The 17,099-nt window shown below is 43.6% G+C and overlaps 1 protein-coding gene across 1 annotated transcript in view; it reads right to left on the bottom strand.

Moving 5' to 3' along the window:
• ADAMTS3 (ADAM metallopeptidase with thrombospondin type 1 motif 3) overlaps nt 1-17,099 on the bottom strand; it is a gene marked incomplete at both ends in the record, with an annotated part of 151,262 nt that overhangs the window by 26,092 nt on the left and 108,071 nt on the right. The window contains 5 exons of the mRNA XM_081333324.1: nt 1,085-1,230; nt 3,669-3,782; nt 11,016-11,148; nt 14,214-14,357; nt 16,066-16,171. Coding sequence (XP_081189450.1) covers nt 1,085-1,230; nt 3,669-3,782; nt 11,016-11,148; nt 14,214-14,357; nt 16,066-16,171 — 643 coding nt within the window. The remainder of the gene's footprint in view (nt 1-1,084; nt 1,231-3,668; nt 3,783-11,015; nt 11,149-14,213; nt 14,358-16,065; nt 16,172-17,099) is intronic.

Genomic DNA, 17,099 nt, shown 5'->3' with positions numbered 1-17,099 from the left:
AGATCATTTATCTATCATCTGTCTGTCTATCTATCATCTATCTATCTATATCTAATTGTATCTATTTATCTATCATCTATCTACCTGTCTGTCTGTCTCTCTCTATCATCTATCTAGATCTATTTGTCTCTCATCTATCTGTCATCTATCTAGATCTATTTATGTCTCATCTATCTATCTATCTATCTATCTATCTATCTATCTATCTATCTATCTATCTATCTATCTATCTATCTATCTATCTGTGTCTATCTCTATCTATCTATCTATCTATCTATCTATCTATCTATCTATCTATCTATCTATCTATCTATCTATCTATCTATCTATCTATCTATCATCTACCTAGATCTATTTATCTATCATCTATCTGTCTGTCTATCTATCATCTATCTGTATCTATCATCTATCTGTATCTATCATATATCTATTTATCTATCATCTCTCTCTCTCTCTCTCTCTCTCTCTCTCTCTCTCTCTCTCTCTCTCTCTCTCATCTATCTAGATCTATTTGTCTCTCATCTATCTATCTATCTATCTATCTATCTATCTATCTATCTATCTATCTATCTATCTATCTATCTATCTATCTATCTATCTATCTCTTTCTATCTTTCTGTCTATCTGTCTTCTATCTTCTGTCTTCTATCTTCTATGATGGATGAATGGATGGATGGGGCAATGGCTCAGCAGTTAAGAAGCTGAGCTTGTCAGCTGCAAAGCTGACAGCCCAGGTTTGAGACCCGAGTACTGTGTGATGGGGCGAGCTCCTGTTCCTTGCTCCAGCTCCTGCCTGCCTAGCAGTTCGAAAGCAGGCAAATGCAAGTAGATAAATAGCTACCACTTCGGTGGGAAGATAACAGCATTCTGCATATAGTCATGCTGGCCACATGACCACAGAAACATCTTTGGAGGATGCTGGCTCCCTTGGCTAAGAAATGGAGATGGGCACCGCCCCCTAGAGTCAGATATGACTGGACAGGGGAAACCTTTCCCTTTATAGATATGTGTGAATTAAATGGAAGTTTATATGCAATTTAAAAAAAATATCTCTAACTGCAAAAATGGCAGCAAACCAATTTACAAGGGATTGTTGCACTGTCGTGTTCGGAAGCGAACGCCAGCTCCACAGGTCCTGGAGCAGGAGCCGAATTTTGTCCAGGCTCCCCAGCTGCCATCTTGTTTCAACTGGTTTGTATTCTTCCACATGCAGTGACCTTTATAGCACCACTGGGAGGAGGAAAAAAGACATTCTGTTAATAAGGAGATGTAAAAGCTTTAAGGAGGTCTCGCTTCATAATTACACCTTCCCTGGGAGGCAACTGCAGAGAAAGTTATTCCCTTGGAAAAATTTGAGATTCGGTTTGCTGTGCCTGGAACACATGGCAAGTGACCTCTGCTGAAAATTTAGAAGCCCTAACTGCTCACTTATTGATCGTTTGAAGTCACAATGGATCTCCTGCCAGGGTAATTATGAGCCAGATTCAAAGTCCCAATGGCTGAACCATCTTCCATAAGATGACATTTTTGGGAAAAGCCATCCAACAACCTGAAGGAGTTTTAGATGAGATTTGGGGAAGAAAGGCAACAGTCTGCTCTCTGTATAAAATGGTCCGTCAAGTTCCATCACTTAAGGCTGTCAAAATATTGGGGAAGGAGGAAACTTTCAAGGGACTTTAACCACTCAAGGACCACCTGAGCTTAATGGTAGAATAGTGTCCTACTTTTGCAAAAGAGAGATAGTAAACTGGAGGAGGGGAGAACTTGAAATAGGACATGCATTGCTAAAGGAAGGCACCAAAGAGCAACAATCTGCATTGATTCGGTCTTATCTGTCACCAGTCATTATTTATTTATCTGGCCTTTATTTTATGTGTGTGTGTGTGTGTGTGTGTGTGTGTAAATTTTTTGGATTGCTAACAAAGAATTAAAGGAAGACTGATATGATCATTTCAAACTTATTTGTTCTCATCAATCAGCCATACCCTTCTGAGATTTGAACCTGGGCCGATTGCAATCCAGGTTCGAATCTCAGAAGGGTATGGCTGACTGATGAGAACAAATAAGTTTGAAATGATCATTTCAGTCTCCCTTTAATTCTTTGTTAGCAATCCAAAAAAATTACACAAATATGAGCTGTCACTGCTGTGACTACTGCCTGTGGATGGCCTTGGGTTAGGCTGAAACAGGAAATAAGATTTGTCCCGTGTTTGGGGCCTAAGCAAGGTATTCTAAATACTTAACAAACACTTAAAACACACACAGACACACACACAAACACACACACACACACACACACACACACACACACACATATATATATATATAGTATACAACAAAGGGATGCATTGGCTCAGAGGGTTAGGACACTGAGCTTGTCGATCAGAAGATCGGCAGTTTGGTGGGTCAAATCCCGAGTGCCGCGTAGCAGAGTGAGCGCCTGTTACTCGTCCCAGCTTCTGCCAACCTAGCAGTTCGAAAGCACGTAAAAATGCAAGTAGAAAAATAGGGACCACTACGGTGGGAAGGTAACAGCGTTCCATGAGCCTTTGGCGTCTAGTCACGCCGGCCACATGACCATGGAGATGTCCTCGGACAAGCGCTGGCTCTTCGGGTTTGAAACAGAGATGAGCACTGGCCCGTAGAGTTGCACGCATGTGCGGGGGAACCTTTACTTTACACACACACACACACACACACACACACACACACACACACACACATAAAGAGCCTTGGTGGAGCAGTGGGCTAATGCCTCCTTAAGTAACACCATCTGCCTGCAATTAGTGCAGGTTCGCATCCCACCAGGCTCAAGGTTGACTCAGCCTTCCATCCTTCCGAGGTAGGTAAAATGAGGACCCAGATTGTTGGGGGCAATTAAGCTGACTTTATAATAATGCCGCTTGGGGTGTGTGTGAAAGCCCTAATAAGCAGGCATATACATAGAATGAAGGCTACTGCTAAGCTTGTAAGCCGCCCTGAGTCTTCGGAGAAGGGCGGGATATAAATGGAATTAAAATAAATAAATAAAATAAATATGTTTTCTGAGGTTTTCACGGGTGTTTGTATGTGGATCTTTGGTCATTCGGGTTTTTCCCCCATGTAGAATTGAAGGTGTAGGAGCAACGTTTCGACGGAATCCCATCCGTCATCCTCAGGCTGGTGGCTTCAGAAGAAGGAAGCTGAAGCCACCAGCCTGAGGATGACGGATGGGATTCCATCGAAACGTTGCTCCTACACCTTCAATTCTACACGGGAAAAAACACGAATGACCAAAGATCCACATATATATATATATATATATATATATATATATATATATATATATATATATATATAAACAACTCAAAACATGTACTTTTATTTCTTCACAGCAACAACCCAACCCAACTTGTGAGACAAATTGGGCTGAGAGAGAATGATTGGCTCAAAGTCACCCAGTCAACTTTCATTCCCAAGGTGGGACTAGAACTCAAATCTCTTGGTGATTGTGCCAAAGTCACCCAGCTGGCTTTCATGCCTAAGGTGGGACTATAACTCAACATCCCCTGGCGACCCAGAGTAGCCCAGCTGGCTTTCATGCCTAAAACAGGACTAGAACTCACCATCTCCCAGTTTCCCCTTGAAATGCATGCATTGTTTCAACCTGAAAACACATCTTCACTTACTTTACTAGGGGCACATTCTGTCCCATCGAGCGGAGGGCCCTTCTTAGTCTTGCAGAAATAAGGGTTGTCAGGATGACTGCACCACAACTGTTTACACGGGTCAAATGTTCGAAACTGAAAGAGTGGGGAAACCAGAGATGAGATAGAGCATACAGATAGTCCTTGGCCAGGGGTAGGCAACCTGGGCTCTTTTATGACTCGTGGACTTCAACTCCCAGAATTCCTAAGCCAGCATAGACATACCCTATTCCAGCAACCGTTCCTTATATGTTTTAGCCTCCAGTCCCTTGATCACCTTTGTTGCTCTTCTCTGTACTCTTTCTAGAGTCTCAACATCTTTTTTACATTGTGGTGACCAAAACTGGATGCAGTATTCCAAGTGTGGCCTTACCAAGTCATTGTAAAGTGGTATTAATACTTCATGGGATCTTGATTCTATCCCTCTGTTAATGCAGCCTAACACTGTGTTGACTTTTTTTGGCAGCTGCAGCACACAGCTGACTCATATCTAAGTGATTGTCCACTAGGACTCCGAGATCCCTCTCACAGTTGCTACTATTGATCAAGGAACCACCTATACCAGGGGTCGGCAACCGGAAAAAGGAAAAGAGCTACTCAGAACCGGTTCCATCACACAAACAAAAAAATGGGAGCTGCAAAAAGTGCGTGCACGTGCGTCCACTCACATGCATGCACAAAAAACATGGTGGCGATGCTACGCTGAAAGACAGCCGTTTTTGGGCTGCCCGCTCCGCAGCTGTGTTTTTCCATTGTAAACAGCGTCGATCAGCAGTTTAGATGGATTTGAAGCCCCCTCCTCGGGAGAAGAGGAGGGGGTGAGGCCCCAGGTAGGGGTTGAGCTCTCCGGGCTGCCTGAGCTGAGAGCTTGGGCGGCTGAAGGATGAGCCCCCCCAAAGCCTGGGTTGCTCCGAGCTGCGCAGTGCCTCTGCTCTGGGATTTTTGGAGCAGAACCAGGCGTTAGCAACCACCCCTGCCAAAAGGAAATACTTTTGATTATCAAGATGCAGGCAGAGCGGTACAGGAGGTCAAGGTGAAGTGGACTCTTTATTTTTACTCTCTAGCTCAATGGATTTTATAGCTTTAAAGTGAAAGTGCGTAATAAGTGAAAGTGGGGGAAGATGGCGGCTAAAACGTCTAAAGCTCTTCGGAATGCGGGGTCTTCCCTGGTGCAAGAGACCTCATTGCAAGCTTTGCTTCCTCCTGCATCTCCCCCGGTATTGACGCTTAAGGATTTACAAGACGCTCTTGGAAAGCATGCACAATTGATGTCTGATATGATGGATGAAAAGTTGAAAAAGCTGGAGGAGAAAATGGAGGAGAAAATGGAGAAATTGGAGAAGAAGATGGAAGAGAAGCTGAGAGCAATGAGGGTGGACATCTTGTCTATGGTTGAATCCGTAGCTGAATGTGTGCTGTTGTTGTTAGCTGCGAAGTCGTGTCTGACCCATCGCGACCCTATGGACAACATTCCTCCAGGCCTTCCTGTCCTCTACCATCTTCTGGAGTCCATTTAAGCTCGCGCCTACTGCTTCAGTGACTCCATCCAGCCACCTCAATTCTCTGTCGTCCCCTTCTTCTATTGCCCTCGATCTTTCCCAGCATTAGGCTCTTCTCCAGTGAGTCCTTCCTTCTCATTAGGTGGCCAAAGTACTTGAGTTTTAGCTTCAGAATCTGGCCTTCTAAAGAGCAGTCAGGATTGATCTCCTCTAGGACTGACCGGTTTGATCGCCTTGCAGTCCAAGGGACTCGCAGGAGTCTTCTCCAGCACCACAGTTCAAAGGCCTCAATTCTTTGGCGCTCAGCCTTTCTTATGGTCCAACTTTCACTGCCATACATTGCAACTGGGAAGACCATAGCCTTGACTATACACACTTTTGTTGACAGGGTGATGTCTCTGCTTTTTAGTGTGCTGTCTAGATTTGCCATGGCTTTCCTCCCCAGGAGCAAGCGTCTTTTAATTTCTTGGCTACAGTCCCCGTCTGCAGTGATCTTGGAGCCCAGGAAAATAAAATCTGTCACTACCTCCATTTCTTCCCCATCTATTTGCCAGGAATTGAGAGGGCCAGATGCCATGATCTTGGTTTTCTTAATGTTAAGTTTCAACCCAAGTTTTGCACTCTCCTTCTTCACCTGCAACAAGAGGCTCTTTAGTTCTTCTTCACTTTCTGCCATTAGAGTGGTATCATCTGCGTATCTTAGGTTGTTGATATTTCTTCCGGCAATCTTAATTCCAACTTTTGATTCATCTAGCCCTGCCTTTCTCATGATGTGCTCTGCATATAAGTTAAATAGGCAGGGCGACAGTATACAGCCTTGCCGGACTCCTTTCCCAATTTTGAACCAATCAGTGGTTCCGTGTCCAGTTCTCACTGTTGCTTCTTGACCCGCATATAGGTTTCTCAAGAGACAAATAAGATGGTCTGGTACTCCCATCTCTTTAAGAACTTGCCACAGTTTGTTGTGATCCACACAATCAAAGGCTTTAGCATAGTCAATGAAGCAGAAGTAGATGTTTTTCTGGAACTCCCTAGCTTTCTTCATGATCCAGCGTATATTGGCAATTTGATCTCTAGTTCCTCTGCCTCTTCGAAATCCTGCCTGTACTTCTGGTAGTTCTCGATCCACATACTGCTGAAGTCTAGCTTGTAGGATTTTAAGCATGACTTTACTAGCATGAGAAATGAGTGCAATGGTGCGATAGTTTGAACATTCTTTGGCACTGCCTTTCTTTGGAATTGGAATGTAAACTGATCTTTTCCAATCCTGTGGCCACTGTTGAGTTTTCCAAATTTGCTGGCAAATTGAGTGTAGCACTTTTACTGCATTGTCTTTTAAGATTTTGAATAGCTCAGCTGGAATACTGTCACTTCCACTAGCTTTGTTGTTGCTCAGTTTTTCTAAGGCCCACTTCACTTCACATTCTAGGATGTCTGGCTCGAGGTCAGTGACCACCTCATTGTGATTATCAGGGACGTTAAGCTCATTCTTGTATAGTTCTTCTGTGTAATTTTGCCACCTCTTCTTAATCTCTTCTGCCTCTGTTAGGTCCCTGCCATTTTGGTCCTTTATCATGCCCATTTTTGCATTAAACGTGCCCTTCATTTCTCCAATTTTCTTGAAAAGATCTCTGGTCCTCCCTATTCTATTGTTTTCTTCTATTTCTTTGCACTGTTCATTTAAGAAGGCATTCTTATCTCTTCTAGCTATTCTCTGGAATTCTGCATTCAATTGGGCGTATCTTTCTTTTTCTCCCTTGCCTTTCGCTTCCCTCCTTTCCTCAGCTATTTGCAAAGCTTCCTCAGACAGCCATTTTGCTTTCTTGCATTTATTTTTCTTTGGGACGGTTTTGGTTGCTACCTCTTGTACAATGTCGCGAACCTCTGTCCATAGTTCTTCAGGCACTCTGTCTATCAGATCTAATTCCTTAAATCTATTTGTCACCTCTACTGTATATTCAACAGGGATATGATTTAATTCATACCTGAGTGGCCTAGTGCTTTTCCCTACTTTCTTCAGTTTAAGCCTAAACTTTGCAAGGAGAAGCTCATGGTCTGAGCCACAGTCAGCTCCTGGTCTTGTTTTTACTGACTGTATAGAGCTTCTCCATCTTTGGCTGCAGAGCATATAGTCAATCTGATTTCTGTGTTGACCATCTGGTGATGTCCATGTGTAGAGCCGTCTCTTGGGTTGTTGGAAAAGAGTGTTTGCTATGACCATCGCATTCTCTTGACAGAATTCTATCAGCCTGTGCCCTGCTTCATTTTGCACTCCAAGGCCAAACTTGCCTGTTATTCCAGTTATCTTTTGGCTTCCTACTTTAGCATTCCAATCCCCCATGATGATAAGAACATCATTTTTTGGTGTTAGTTCTATAAGGTGCTGTAGTGCTTCATAGAACTGGTCAATTTCATCCTCTTCAGCACTGGTGGTTGGGGCATAGACTTGGACTACTGTGATATTGAATGGTTTGCCTTGGATTCGAACTGAGATCATTCTGTCATTTTGAGGATTGTATCCCAGTATTGCTTTTCCTACTCTTTTATTGACTATGAAGGCTACTCCATTTCTTCTGAAGGATTCTTGCCCACAGTAGTATACCTGATGGTCATCTGAATTAAATTCACCCATTCCTGTCCATTTTAGTTCGCTGATACCTAAGATGTCAATGTTCAGTCTTGTCATCTCTTGTTTGACCACGTCCAGCTTTCCTTGATTCATGGATCTTACATTCCAGGTTCCTATGGAGAAAAAATCTTTACAGCATTGGACTTTCCTTTCACCACCAGACACATCCACAGCTGAGCGTCCTTTCGGCTTTGGCCCAGTCGCTTCATTCTTTCTGGCGCTACTAGTACTAGCCCTCTGCTCTTCCCCAGTAGCATATTGGACGCCTTCCGACCTGAGGGGCTCATCTTCCAGCGTCATATCGTTTTGCCTTTTGGTACTGTCCATAGGGTTTTCATGGCAAAGATACTGGAGTGGGTTGCCATTTCCTTCTCCAGTGGATCACGTTTTGTCAGAACTCTCTGCTATGACCTGTCCGTCTTGGGTGGCCCTGCACGGCATAGCTCATAGCTTCATTGAATTACGCAAGCCCCTTTGCCACGACAAGGCAGTAATCCATGAAGGGGAATGTGTGCTACAGCTGGATATAAAAGTGGAGGACCTCAGTCAAAAGAACTCTATATTAGAAGCAAAGGTATTAGAAAATGAAAATATAAGGGATAAAATGGACGAAGAATTGAGCCTTGTTCAGTATAATCAGATGCAGTATGCTATTAGAATTAGGGGTTTAAAGGAGAATGGTAAAGAAGATTTAAAGCAGCTGATTTCTGAGGCTCTGGAAGGGGTACTGGGCCAGTCAGCATCTGAAATTGAGGGAAATATGGACAAAGTTTTTCGTGTAAATTCATGGATTGCAAGACAGAGGAAGTTACCCAGAGATGTGGTGGTCTATTTTACAAAGAGAGTAATTAGAGATGAAGTCATTCAAGCTGCTTATGATACTAATTTGGTAGTGGCTGAGCAAGAAGTTTTGGTTTTAAAAGAGATCCCTCCGAAGATCCTAAGGAGAAGGAAAGATTTTGCATTTCTAGTACAGGAACTTAAGAAACGTGATATTAAGTTTAGATGGGAGATTCCAGTTGGATTGGTGGCGACGCACGAAGGTAAAAGACATCGTTTGGTTACTGTGGCTCAGGCACGTGATTTTTATAGTAATGTGTTAAAAGCAACCCCCCTATCATTTTTGGAAGCTGCAAAAGGATACGGTGTGGGAAAGCTTCAAGATGTTGCAGATAGACAGACAGAGGACAATGGTGTTGGAGGGGATCAAGTCACAGTCTCATCGGTTGCTGCAGGAGGCCAGAAGATGACGCGTGCCGCCCTAAGAAGAGCGAGACGAGAGCAAGAGCAAGACCAGCAGAAAGTTATGGAAACTTCAAAGTGTGCTTACAGTGAAGATATGGGAGGAGAGCGGGCTAAAGAAGTTTTGGGGGTCATGACAGAGGTGCTTCAAAAGTTTTGGGGCGTTAAGATTGCTGATTAAATTTTTAGATTAGAATGTCAATGGAGTAAAATTATTATAGAGGAGAAAGAAAGTTTTTTTTAATATTTTACACAATTTAAGATTGATGTTATTTGCTTGCTAGAAAAGTATATTAGGGTTATGGACTTAAAGTATGTGTTGAACTAAGAATGGGTATGTAAGCTCCTAATTAACAACAAGTTGTCTTAGAGATTGCCTAAATCTTTTTTTTATATACTCTTTTTATTTGAACTTTTATTTGAACTTAAGGATGATTTGGAACTGCGAGACATTTGGCGTGATACATGCAAGAACTATTTTTGATCATAGTTTAGTTTGGTCGGAGATTATTAAGATTAACAGAGATAGGCGCTTTTGGCGCGTAACTGAGAATTTGTTTGGAAATTAGAGAAAGGTGGGAGAATGTAAATAGCAGGTGAAAGTTTTTTTTTTCTTTTCTTTTTTTTTTTTGAAATTAATATGAATAAGGACTGGGATTAAGAAAATTTATTTTGAGTAAAGCTCTTTTTCTGTTTTCCTCTTTTTCTTTTCTACTTTATTTGTAATATTAATATTGTTTGTACTCATTTTATATGAGCTAGAGAGAGATAGAATTTATAGTTTATTGTTGATAACATAGGGGTGTTTATGTTTGTTCTTCGATTTTATGCCCTGTATTTAGCTCTGGGAAGTCGGGGGGGGGGAGGAGGGAGTGGGGGAGAGGGATAGGGAGGGTTGGATAGGGGTGGGGGAGGGGGGGATTAAAGTCAAAATGTATTGTAAAACTTTTTAAATTAAAAAAAAAACATTTTGCGCATGCGCAAAATGGGAGGCACCTGCGCGGCGACAGGTCTCTCCTTTGGAGAGGTGCGCGCCGTCCGTTTGGAAAGCTGCCGCGTTCGTCAAACATGGACGAACACAGCAGCTGTGCAAACGGGACGGCGGCGATTTGGAGAGGTGCCGCCGCCATCCTGTTTGCACAGCTGCCGCGTTCGTCCATGTTTGACGAGCGCGGCAGGTCTCCCAACGGGAGGGTGGTGGCTTGGAGAGGTGCGCGCGCACTCTCCAAACCGACGCCGTCCCATTGGGAGACCTGCTGCGCTCATCAAACATGGACGAACGCGGCAGCTGTTGAAACGGGACGGCGGAGGTTTGGAGAGTGCGCGCGCACCTCTCCAAGCCGCCGCCCTCCCGTTGGGAGACCTGCCGCGCTTGTCAAACATGGACGAACGCGGCAGCTGTGCAAACGGGACGGCGGAGGTTTGGAGAGTGCGCGCGCACCTCTCCAAGCCGCCGCCCTCCCGTTGGGAGACCTGCCGCGCTCGTCAAACATGGACGAACGCGGCAGCTGTGCAAACGGGATGGCGGCGGCACCTCTCCAAACCGCTGCCGTCCCGTTTGCACAGCTGCCACGTTCGTCCATGTTTGACGAACGCGGCAGGTCTCCCAACGGGACGGCAGCGGTTTGGAGAGGTGCGCGCGCACCTCCGCCCTTCGGAAAGGTGCCCACGCACCTCTCGGAACGGGCGGTGCCACTCTCCATTTGGAGATGTGCGCGCGCACCACTGCCCGTTCGAAGAGGTGCGTGCGCACTGGGCGACTGGGAGCCGCAGGAGACGGCTCAAAGAGCCGCATGCGGCTCCGGAGCCACGGGTTGCCGACCTGTGACCTATACTATACCTGTGCATTTGGTTTTTCTTGCCTAAATAATGGCACAATCAACTCAGATTTCGGCTGACGTGTCTTGATACTGAAACTATAATTCAGCTTTACTTTTATAGGAAGCGAGGAAGACCTACCGCCGTGCACATTTTGTAGCCCACTCCAAAATCAAAGCGACATTGCTCGTCCATGGAATAATTTACGCCTGGCAGCTCCGGAAGTTTCGGCCAATTATGTTCAAAAGGGTCATCGAGAAGACAATCGTAAGAACTGCGAGAGAAAAGCAAAAGGAGACAAAATTGTCAGCTATGAATTACTAGAAGCCAAGATGGGTTTATCTAAAGCAGATCATGTCAGACCAACTTTATTGCACCAATAAAGAAGGGTTGAAAAGATGAGTCCTTGGTGCTCTCTGACCTTGGTTGTTTCTTTGCAGATGTTTCATTACCAAAACTAGGTAACCATCTTTAGGCTCTTGGCAACATCTGGTGATGTTACCTAAGTCCTAATCTCACTGAGGATGCTACTTCAGCATCTAATTATTCTGAAAACCGATTCATCTTTTTTTTTAACTAAGGTTTGACAGCAAACGACCTGCAGAATCACCAAGCAGTGAATCCAAAGCCCCAAATGATGACGATGATTGCAGATTTCAATCATTACTGACACAAGGATGCTGAATTCTTACAAGATATTGTAAGGAGGCCATTACAACACAGGTCGGTGTTTTTGCAGAATCTCAGTTTGGGGCATGTCTTAGAAAAGAAAACAAATGGGTGCGTGGAGCCTTCTTGGCTGCAGGATGGTTTCTGCCCTGTGTCCCTCCTGCAGCCAAGAAGGCTCCGCACCCATTTGCACCACTCAGGTGACCCTGAGGACACAGATAAGCCTCCATGTGGCCTCAACGACTCTCTAAAAGGATGCAAATGACCAGCTGTCTGCAAGGAGTATAAATCTTTCCGTTCTCCACCATCCAGTCAGAGCTGAAGAAGCCTCTGGGATGAGAAGCGAAACGTCTTCAAAGAAAAACAAGGAAGTCCAGTTGCCTCAGAAAAAAAGCACCTTTGGGACAGCCATGACCTAGATGACTGAGAATCCCCTAGATTATATCTATATCTATATCTATATCTATATCTATATCTATATCTATATCTATATCTATATCTATATCTATATCTATATCTATATCTATATCTATATCTATATCTATATCTATATCTATATCTATATCTATATCTATATCTATATCTATATCTATATCTATATCTATATCTATATCTATATATCTATATCTATATCTAATCTATCTATAGATAGATAGATAGATAGATAGATAGATATAGAATACATTTATCTATAGATAGATAGATAGATAGATAGATAGATAGATAGACAGATAGATAGATAATATTCTACATTCTATAGTATTCTATATTATTCTTAATGGGGTGAGGGTAAACTCTTTGCTTCTTGCCTTTTCTTTTTCTTAACTGTATTAAGCTATTTTAAGGCTTGTATTGCAGTTGATTTTCTGTTTCCTGCCACAGAACAGTGGCAGACCACAATACCAATGTTTGGCAACTCTACTGCTGACTTTTGGCAGCTAGGCCATTGAAATCTGGCAAATTGTTCAGAAGAGGCTCCGGGAGCTTCACAAAAAAGGATATGTAAGGCCACGTTCACCACAGGCTGCTCATCTCTTGTCTAAAATGAGCACCGCTCGGAAGCATGTGCCCAGCCCCACACTGTGGGCCAGCCAAACAGGGCATCCATAGTCTTATTGCCACTACAGCACCGATAGTTTCTTGCCATGAGTCTTCCTGATCCACACCAGGACTTGGTGAGTCATGGAAAAAAAATCAACCCTACAAGCAGGCAAGGAACGGGAAAACAGCATTAACTTTCAATGGCTCTGCCTCTGGTGAGCATGGTTTGTCTTGATCAGATGACACATTCTTCCAGTTCAAATTTACACCTTGGCTGGACGTTGGTCAGTTAATAATGTTCCTAACTTGGTCTAGATTATGTTCTAGTTGCCAATAGAGGCATGTAGAGTGCAGAGAAGAGCAACAAAGATGAGAAGGGGTCTGGAAGATCAATCATAACAGGATAGCAGAGTTGGAAGGGAACCTGGAGGTCTTATAGCCCAACCCCCTGCTCAAGCAGCAGATCCTATACCATTTCAGACAAATGGTTCTCCAATCTCTTCTTAAAAACCTCTAGCATTGGAGCACCTACAACTTCTGGAGGCAAGTCGTTCCACTGAGGAATCGTTCTAACTATTAGGGAATTTCTTAGTTCTAGGTTGGTTCTTTCCTTGATTAGAATAAAATAGAGCTGGAAGGGACCTTGGAGGTCTTCTAGTCCATCCCCCTGCTCAAGCAGGAGAACCTATACCATCTCAGTCAAGTGACTGTCCAGTCTCTTTCTTAAAAACCTCCAGTGATGGAGCACCCACAACTTCTGGAGGCAAGCTGTTCCACTGGTTAATTGTCCTCACTGTTAGGAAGTTTCTCCTTAATTCCATGTTGCTTCTCTCTTTGGTTAATTTCCAACCATTGTTTCTTGTCCTGCCCTCTGGTGCTTTGGAGAATAACGTGACCCCACTCTTCTTTGTGGCAGCCCCTCAAATACTGGAATACTGCTATTATGTCGCCCCTGTTTCTTCTTTTCTTTAGACTAGCCAAACCCAAGTCCTGCAGCTGTTCTTTGTATGTTTTAGTCTCCAGACCTTGGATCATCTTACTTGCTCCTCTCTGAACTTTTTCCAAGGTCTCAACATCTTTTTTGTAGTATGGTGACCAAAACTGGTTGTAATATTCCAGGTGTGTTCTCACTAGGGTTTTATAAAGCGGTACTAATACTTTGTGTGATCTTGATTCTTCGCCTCTGTTTATACAACTGGGGATTGCATTAGCAGCCAAAAAAGCCATTTGTCTGAAATGGTCTAGGGTTTCCTGCCTGAGCAGGGCGTTGGACTAGATGACCTCCAAGGTCCCTTCCAACTTATTATTATTATTATAAGTCTTTATCTTATGTGTGTCAGCTTTGCTGGGTAGATTGCTTATGTAATCAAAAAGTATAAAAATGGGGATTTTCTGTCATTCGGGACTTCTCCCTTCTTTGTTCACCTGAATGAAAATGTAAAGCTTAAAGGCAACCACTGGTTTCCTGTGTTTCTTTATCAAGCAACACCTCAGATCCTGCACAACAGTGGGTTCTCCAATCTTTCAAGAAAAGATCTGTTCGGGATGGTATAAAGATTCCTGCCTTGGGCAAGGGGGGGTTAGATTACAAGACCTCCAAGGTCCCTTTGGCAAGAGATTGGCCCTTACTGTATGTATCTTTTGAGTTCTTGGCCACTGCAACGGGACCAGTGGTATCGGTGGAAAGCTGCTTGCACCAACGGAGCCATGACGCTTCCCATCGCCGTCTCATCTCCACATCGGTTCCCTTGTCCATCATGCTCCATCCCTAGCCTGAACCAAAGAGCAACATGTCAGAATTAATTGGGGGTGGGGAAGGAGAAAAAAGAAGGGACGCGGTGGCTCAGTGGGTTAGGACGCTGAGCTTGTCGATCAGAAGGTCGGCAGTTTGGCGGGTCAAATCCTGAGTGCCGCGTAACAGAGTGAGCGCCTGTTACTCATCCCAGCTTCTGCCAACCTAGCAGTTCGAAAGCACGTAAAAATGCAAGTAGAAAAATAGGGACCATTACGGTGGGAAGGTAACAGCGTTCCGTGCGCCTTTGGCATCTAGTCATGCCGGCCACATGACCACGGAGACGTCCTCGGACAAGCGCTGGCTCTTCGGCTTTGAAACGGAGATGAGCACCGGCCCTTAGAGTTGGAAACGACTAGCACGCATGTGCGGGGGAACCTTTAAGTTTACCTTTTAAGGAGAAAAAATGGTTGGTGCTCAAGTTTTGGAAAGATAGAAATCCAGTTAAAATCAGCTTATTGTTTCAACGTTTTAAGCTTCCCTGGATAGTCAGTCGCCGCTGTTATTAGACAGTGTAATATTTCCCTTCCTTCTATCCACGGGGGTGGGGGGTGGGGGAACACTACAAATATTAAATGTTAAGTTAAATATTAATGGGAACTTAAAAACTGGGGAAAACTAATTAGGACATTGATTGTCTGTAAAGACTGTTAAAATAATAAGGATATGTATAAGCCAAAACTTATTGATAAATGTAAGAATGTCATTTTTATCTAATTGATTCAATAAGAATTGTCTTAGTTTAAACAGGAGACAGCAAATGCTAAGGGGAAAAGAGAGGAAAAATTTAACGTAACAGCTTGAGACTTGCACTAAAGATACTTGTATGTCATTGTATTATCGATTAACCCAGCTGCCACGTGGCTTTTCAAATACTTAAATGTAAAATTATAAAATCAATAAAACATTTTTTTTTAAAAAAGAGACCTCTACCCAGTCTTTCAGATGGGTTTGACTACAAGTGCTCTCCTTTTCAAACATCAAAATATGGAAAGCAAAAATGGGAACTCAACACGCTTGTCTCCCATTGGATAATAGCTCTCCTCAAGGTCCTAGGTACACGCTTGTCTCCCATTGGACGAAATCAGCATGCTTGTCTCCCATTGGACGATAGCTCTCCTAAAGGTCCAAGGTACCAAGTTTGACCTCGAAAGCAGAATTTAGACTCAGCAACTAATAAGTACAGATAGTCCTTGACTTATGACCACAAATTTCTGTTAAATGGGTTTTGCGACCTTTCTTGCCCCAGTTGTTAAGTGAATTAATGCAGTTGTTAGGTTACTAATGTGCCCGTTAAGCAAATCTGACTTCTCCACTGACTTTGCTTGTCAGAAGGTCGCAAAAGTTGATCACATGCCCCCAGGGACACTGCAACCGCCATAAATACCAGTCAGTTGCCAAGGGTTGCCAAATTTTGATCACGTGACCAAGGGGATGCTACAACAATCGTATGGGGGGAAAAAGGTCATAAATCACTTTTCCAGTGCTGTTCTAACTTAAAACGGTCACTAAACAGGTGGTTGTAAGTCAAGGGTTACCTGTCATCTAATTTGTGGCAACAATTTTAAGGAGATGTGGCTGGCGTCCCCAGATTGACAGCGGGATGGAGAAAAGAGAGATGCAATATACCGGGATTTGATTTAATCCAGGAACCGCCAGGGGATAATCCTGTTTTATGTTGAGACTTACACGTGGCCGGTTTCGTGGGCAACCACAAAAGCTGAAGAAAACCCATCTTCGTGATTTAGCGTGCAGCTCCTCACCGGGTGGCACATGCCTGTGACTGGAGCATAGCCTGTGGAGCACGTGAAAAAAAAACAAGATATTTTCAGAGCAAGTAAGTGAAGTGTATGGCTATGGAGATTCTGAATCACCCAGGTCCCGAAAGTGCTTTTCCAGAAGGCAACTGGACTTTCCTTAGCCTTTTGTTTCCTTGAAAACATTTCGCTTCTCATCCAAGAAGCTGCTTCAGTTCTGATGGAATGGCCGGGAATAGAAGGATTTATATTCTTTAGGTCTGGAGGTCAGTTGCCAGCTGAGAGCTTTTTAGGTCACTTGGGGATTGATCGGCCTTCAGAGTGCTAATGACTGCAAAGAATATTAATCTTTCCACTCCCCTAATGACTGGCGGATTGCAAGATAGTCCTCGGCTTACGACCACAATCCAGCCCCAAATTTCTGCTGCCGAGTGAGACGGTTGTGAAGTGAATCACTGCAGAGGTTAAGTTAGTAACATGGTTGTTAAGTGAGTCTGGCGTCTCCCTTGACTTTGTCAGAAGGTCGCAAAAGGGGATCACTTAACCCCGAGACACTGCAACTGTCATAAATATGAGTCAGTTTCCCAGCGTCTGAATGTTGGTCACGTGATCTCAAGGATGCTGCAACGGTTGTGTGAATAGTGATCATGTCATTTTTTTCAGTGCAGTCGTAACTAAAGTTATTAAATGAATGGTTGTATGTCAGAGCGTGCACAGTCTTGTTGTGCTGAGATAACCCAGGAGTAAACACAATAAACTAGTTTGTATTAAATGGTGGTTTATCTTACACTATCTACGATATCATACACCAGGAACAATATACATATACGTGCTAATACAGCAGGATCCAACAAACCACAATTACAGCAGGAAACGGAAGAAGAGAGAGGACACATCAGCAGAGCCTTCCCTTTATACAAAGGCTCTTAAAGAGACACAGACCCTGCTGAGTCATTCTCATCATTA

Source organism: Vipera berus (assembly GCF_964194415.1).
Source record: "Vipera berus genome assembly, chromosome: 7".
NCBI classification, from domain to species: domain Eukaryota; kingdom Metazoa; phylum Chordata; class Lepidosauria; order Squamata; family Viperidae; genus Vipera; species Vipera berus.
This window is presented reverse-complemented; position numbering and strand designations above follow the sequence as displayed.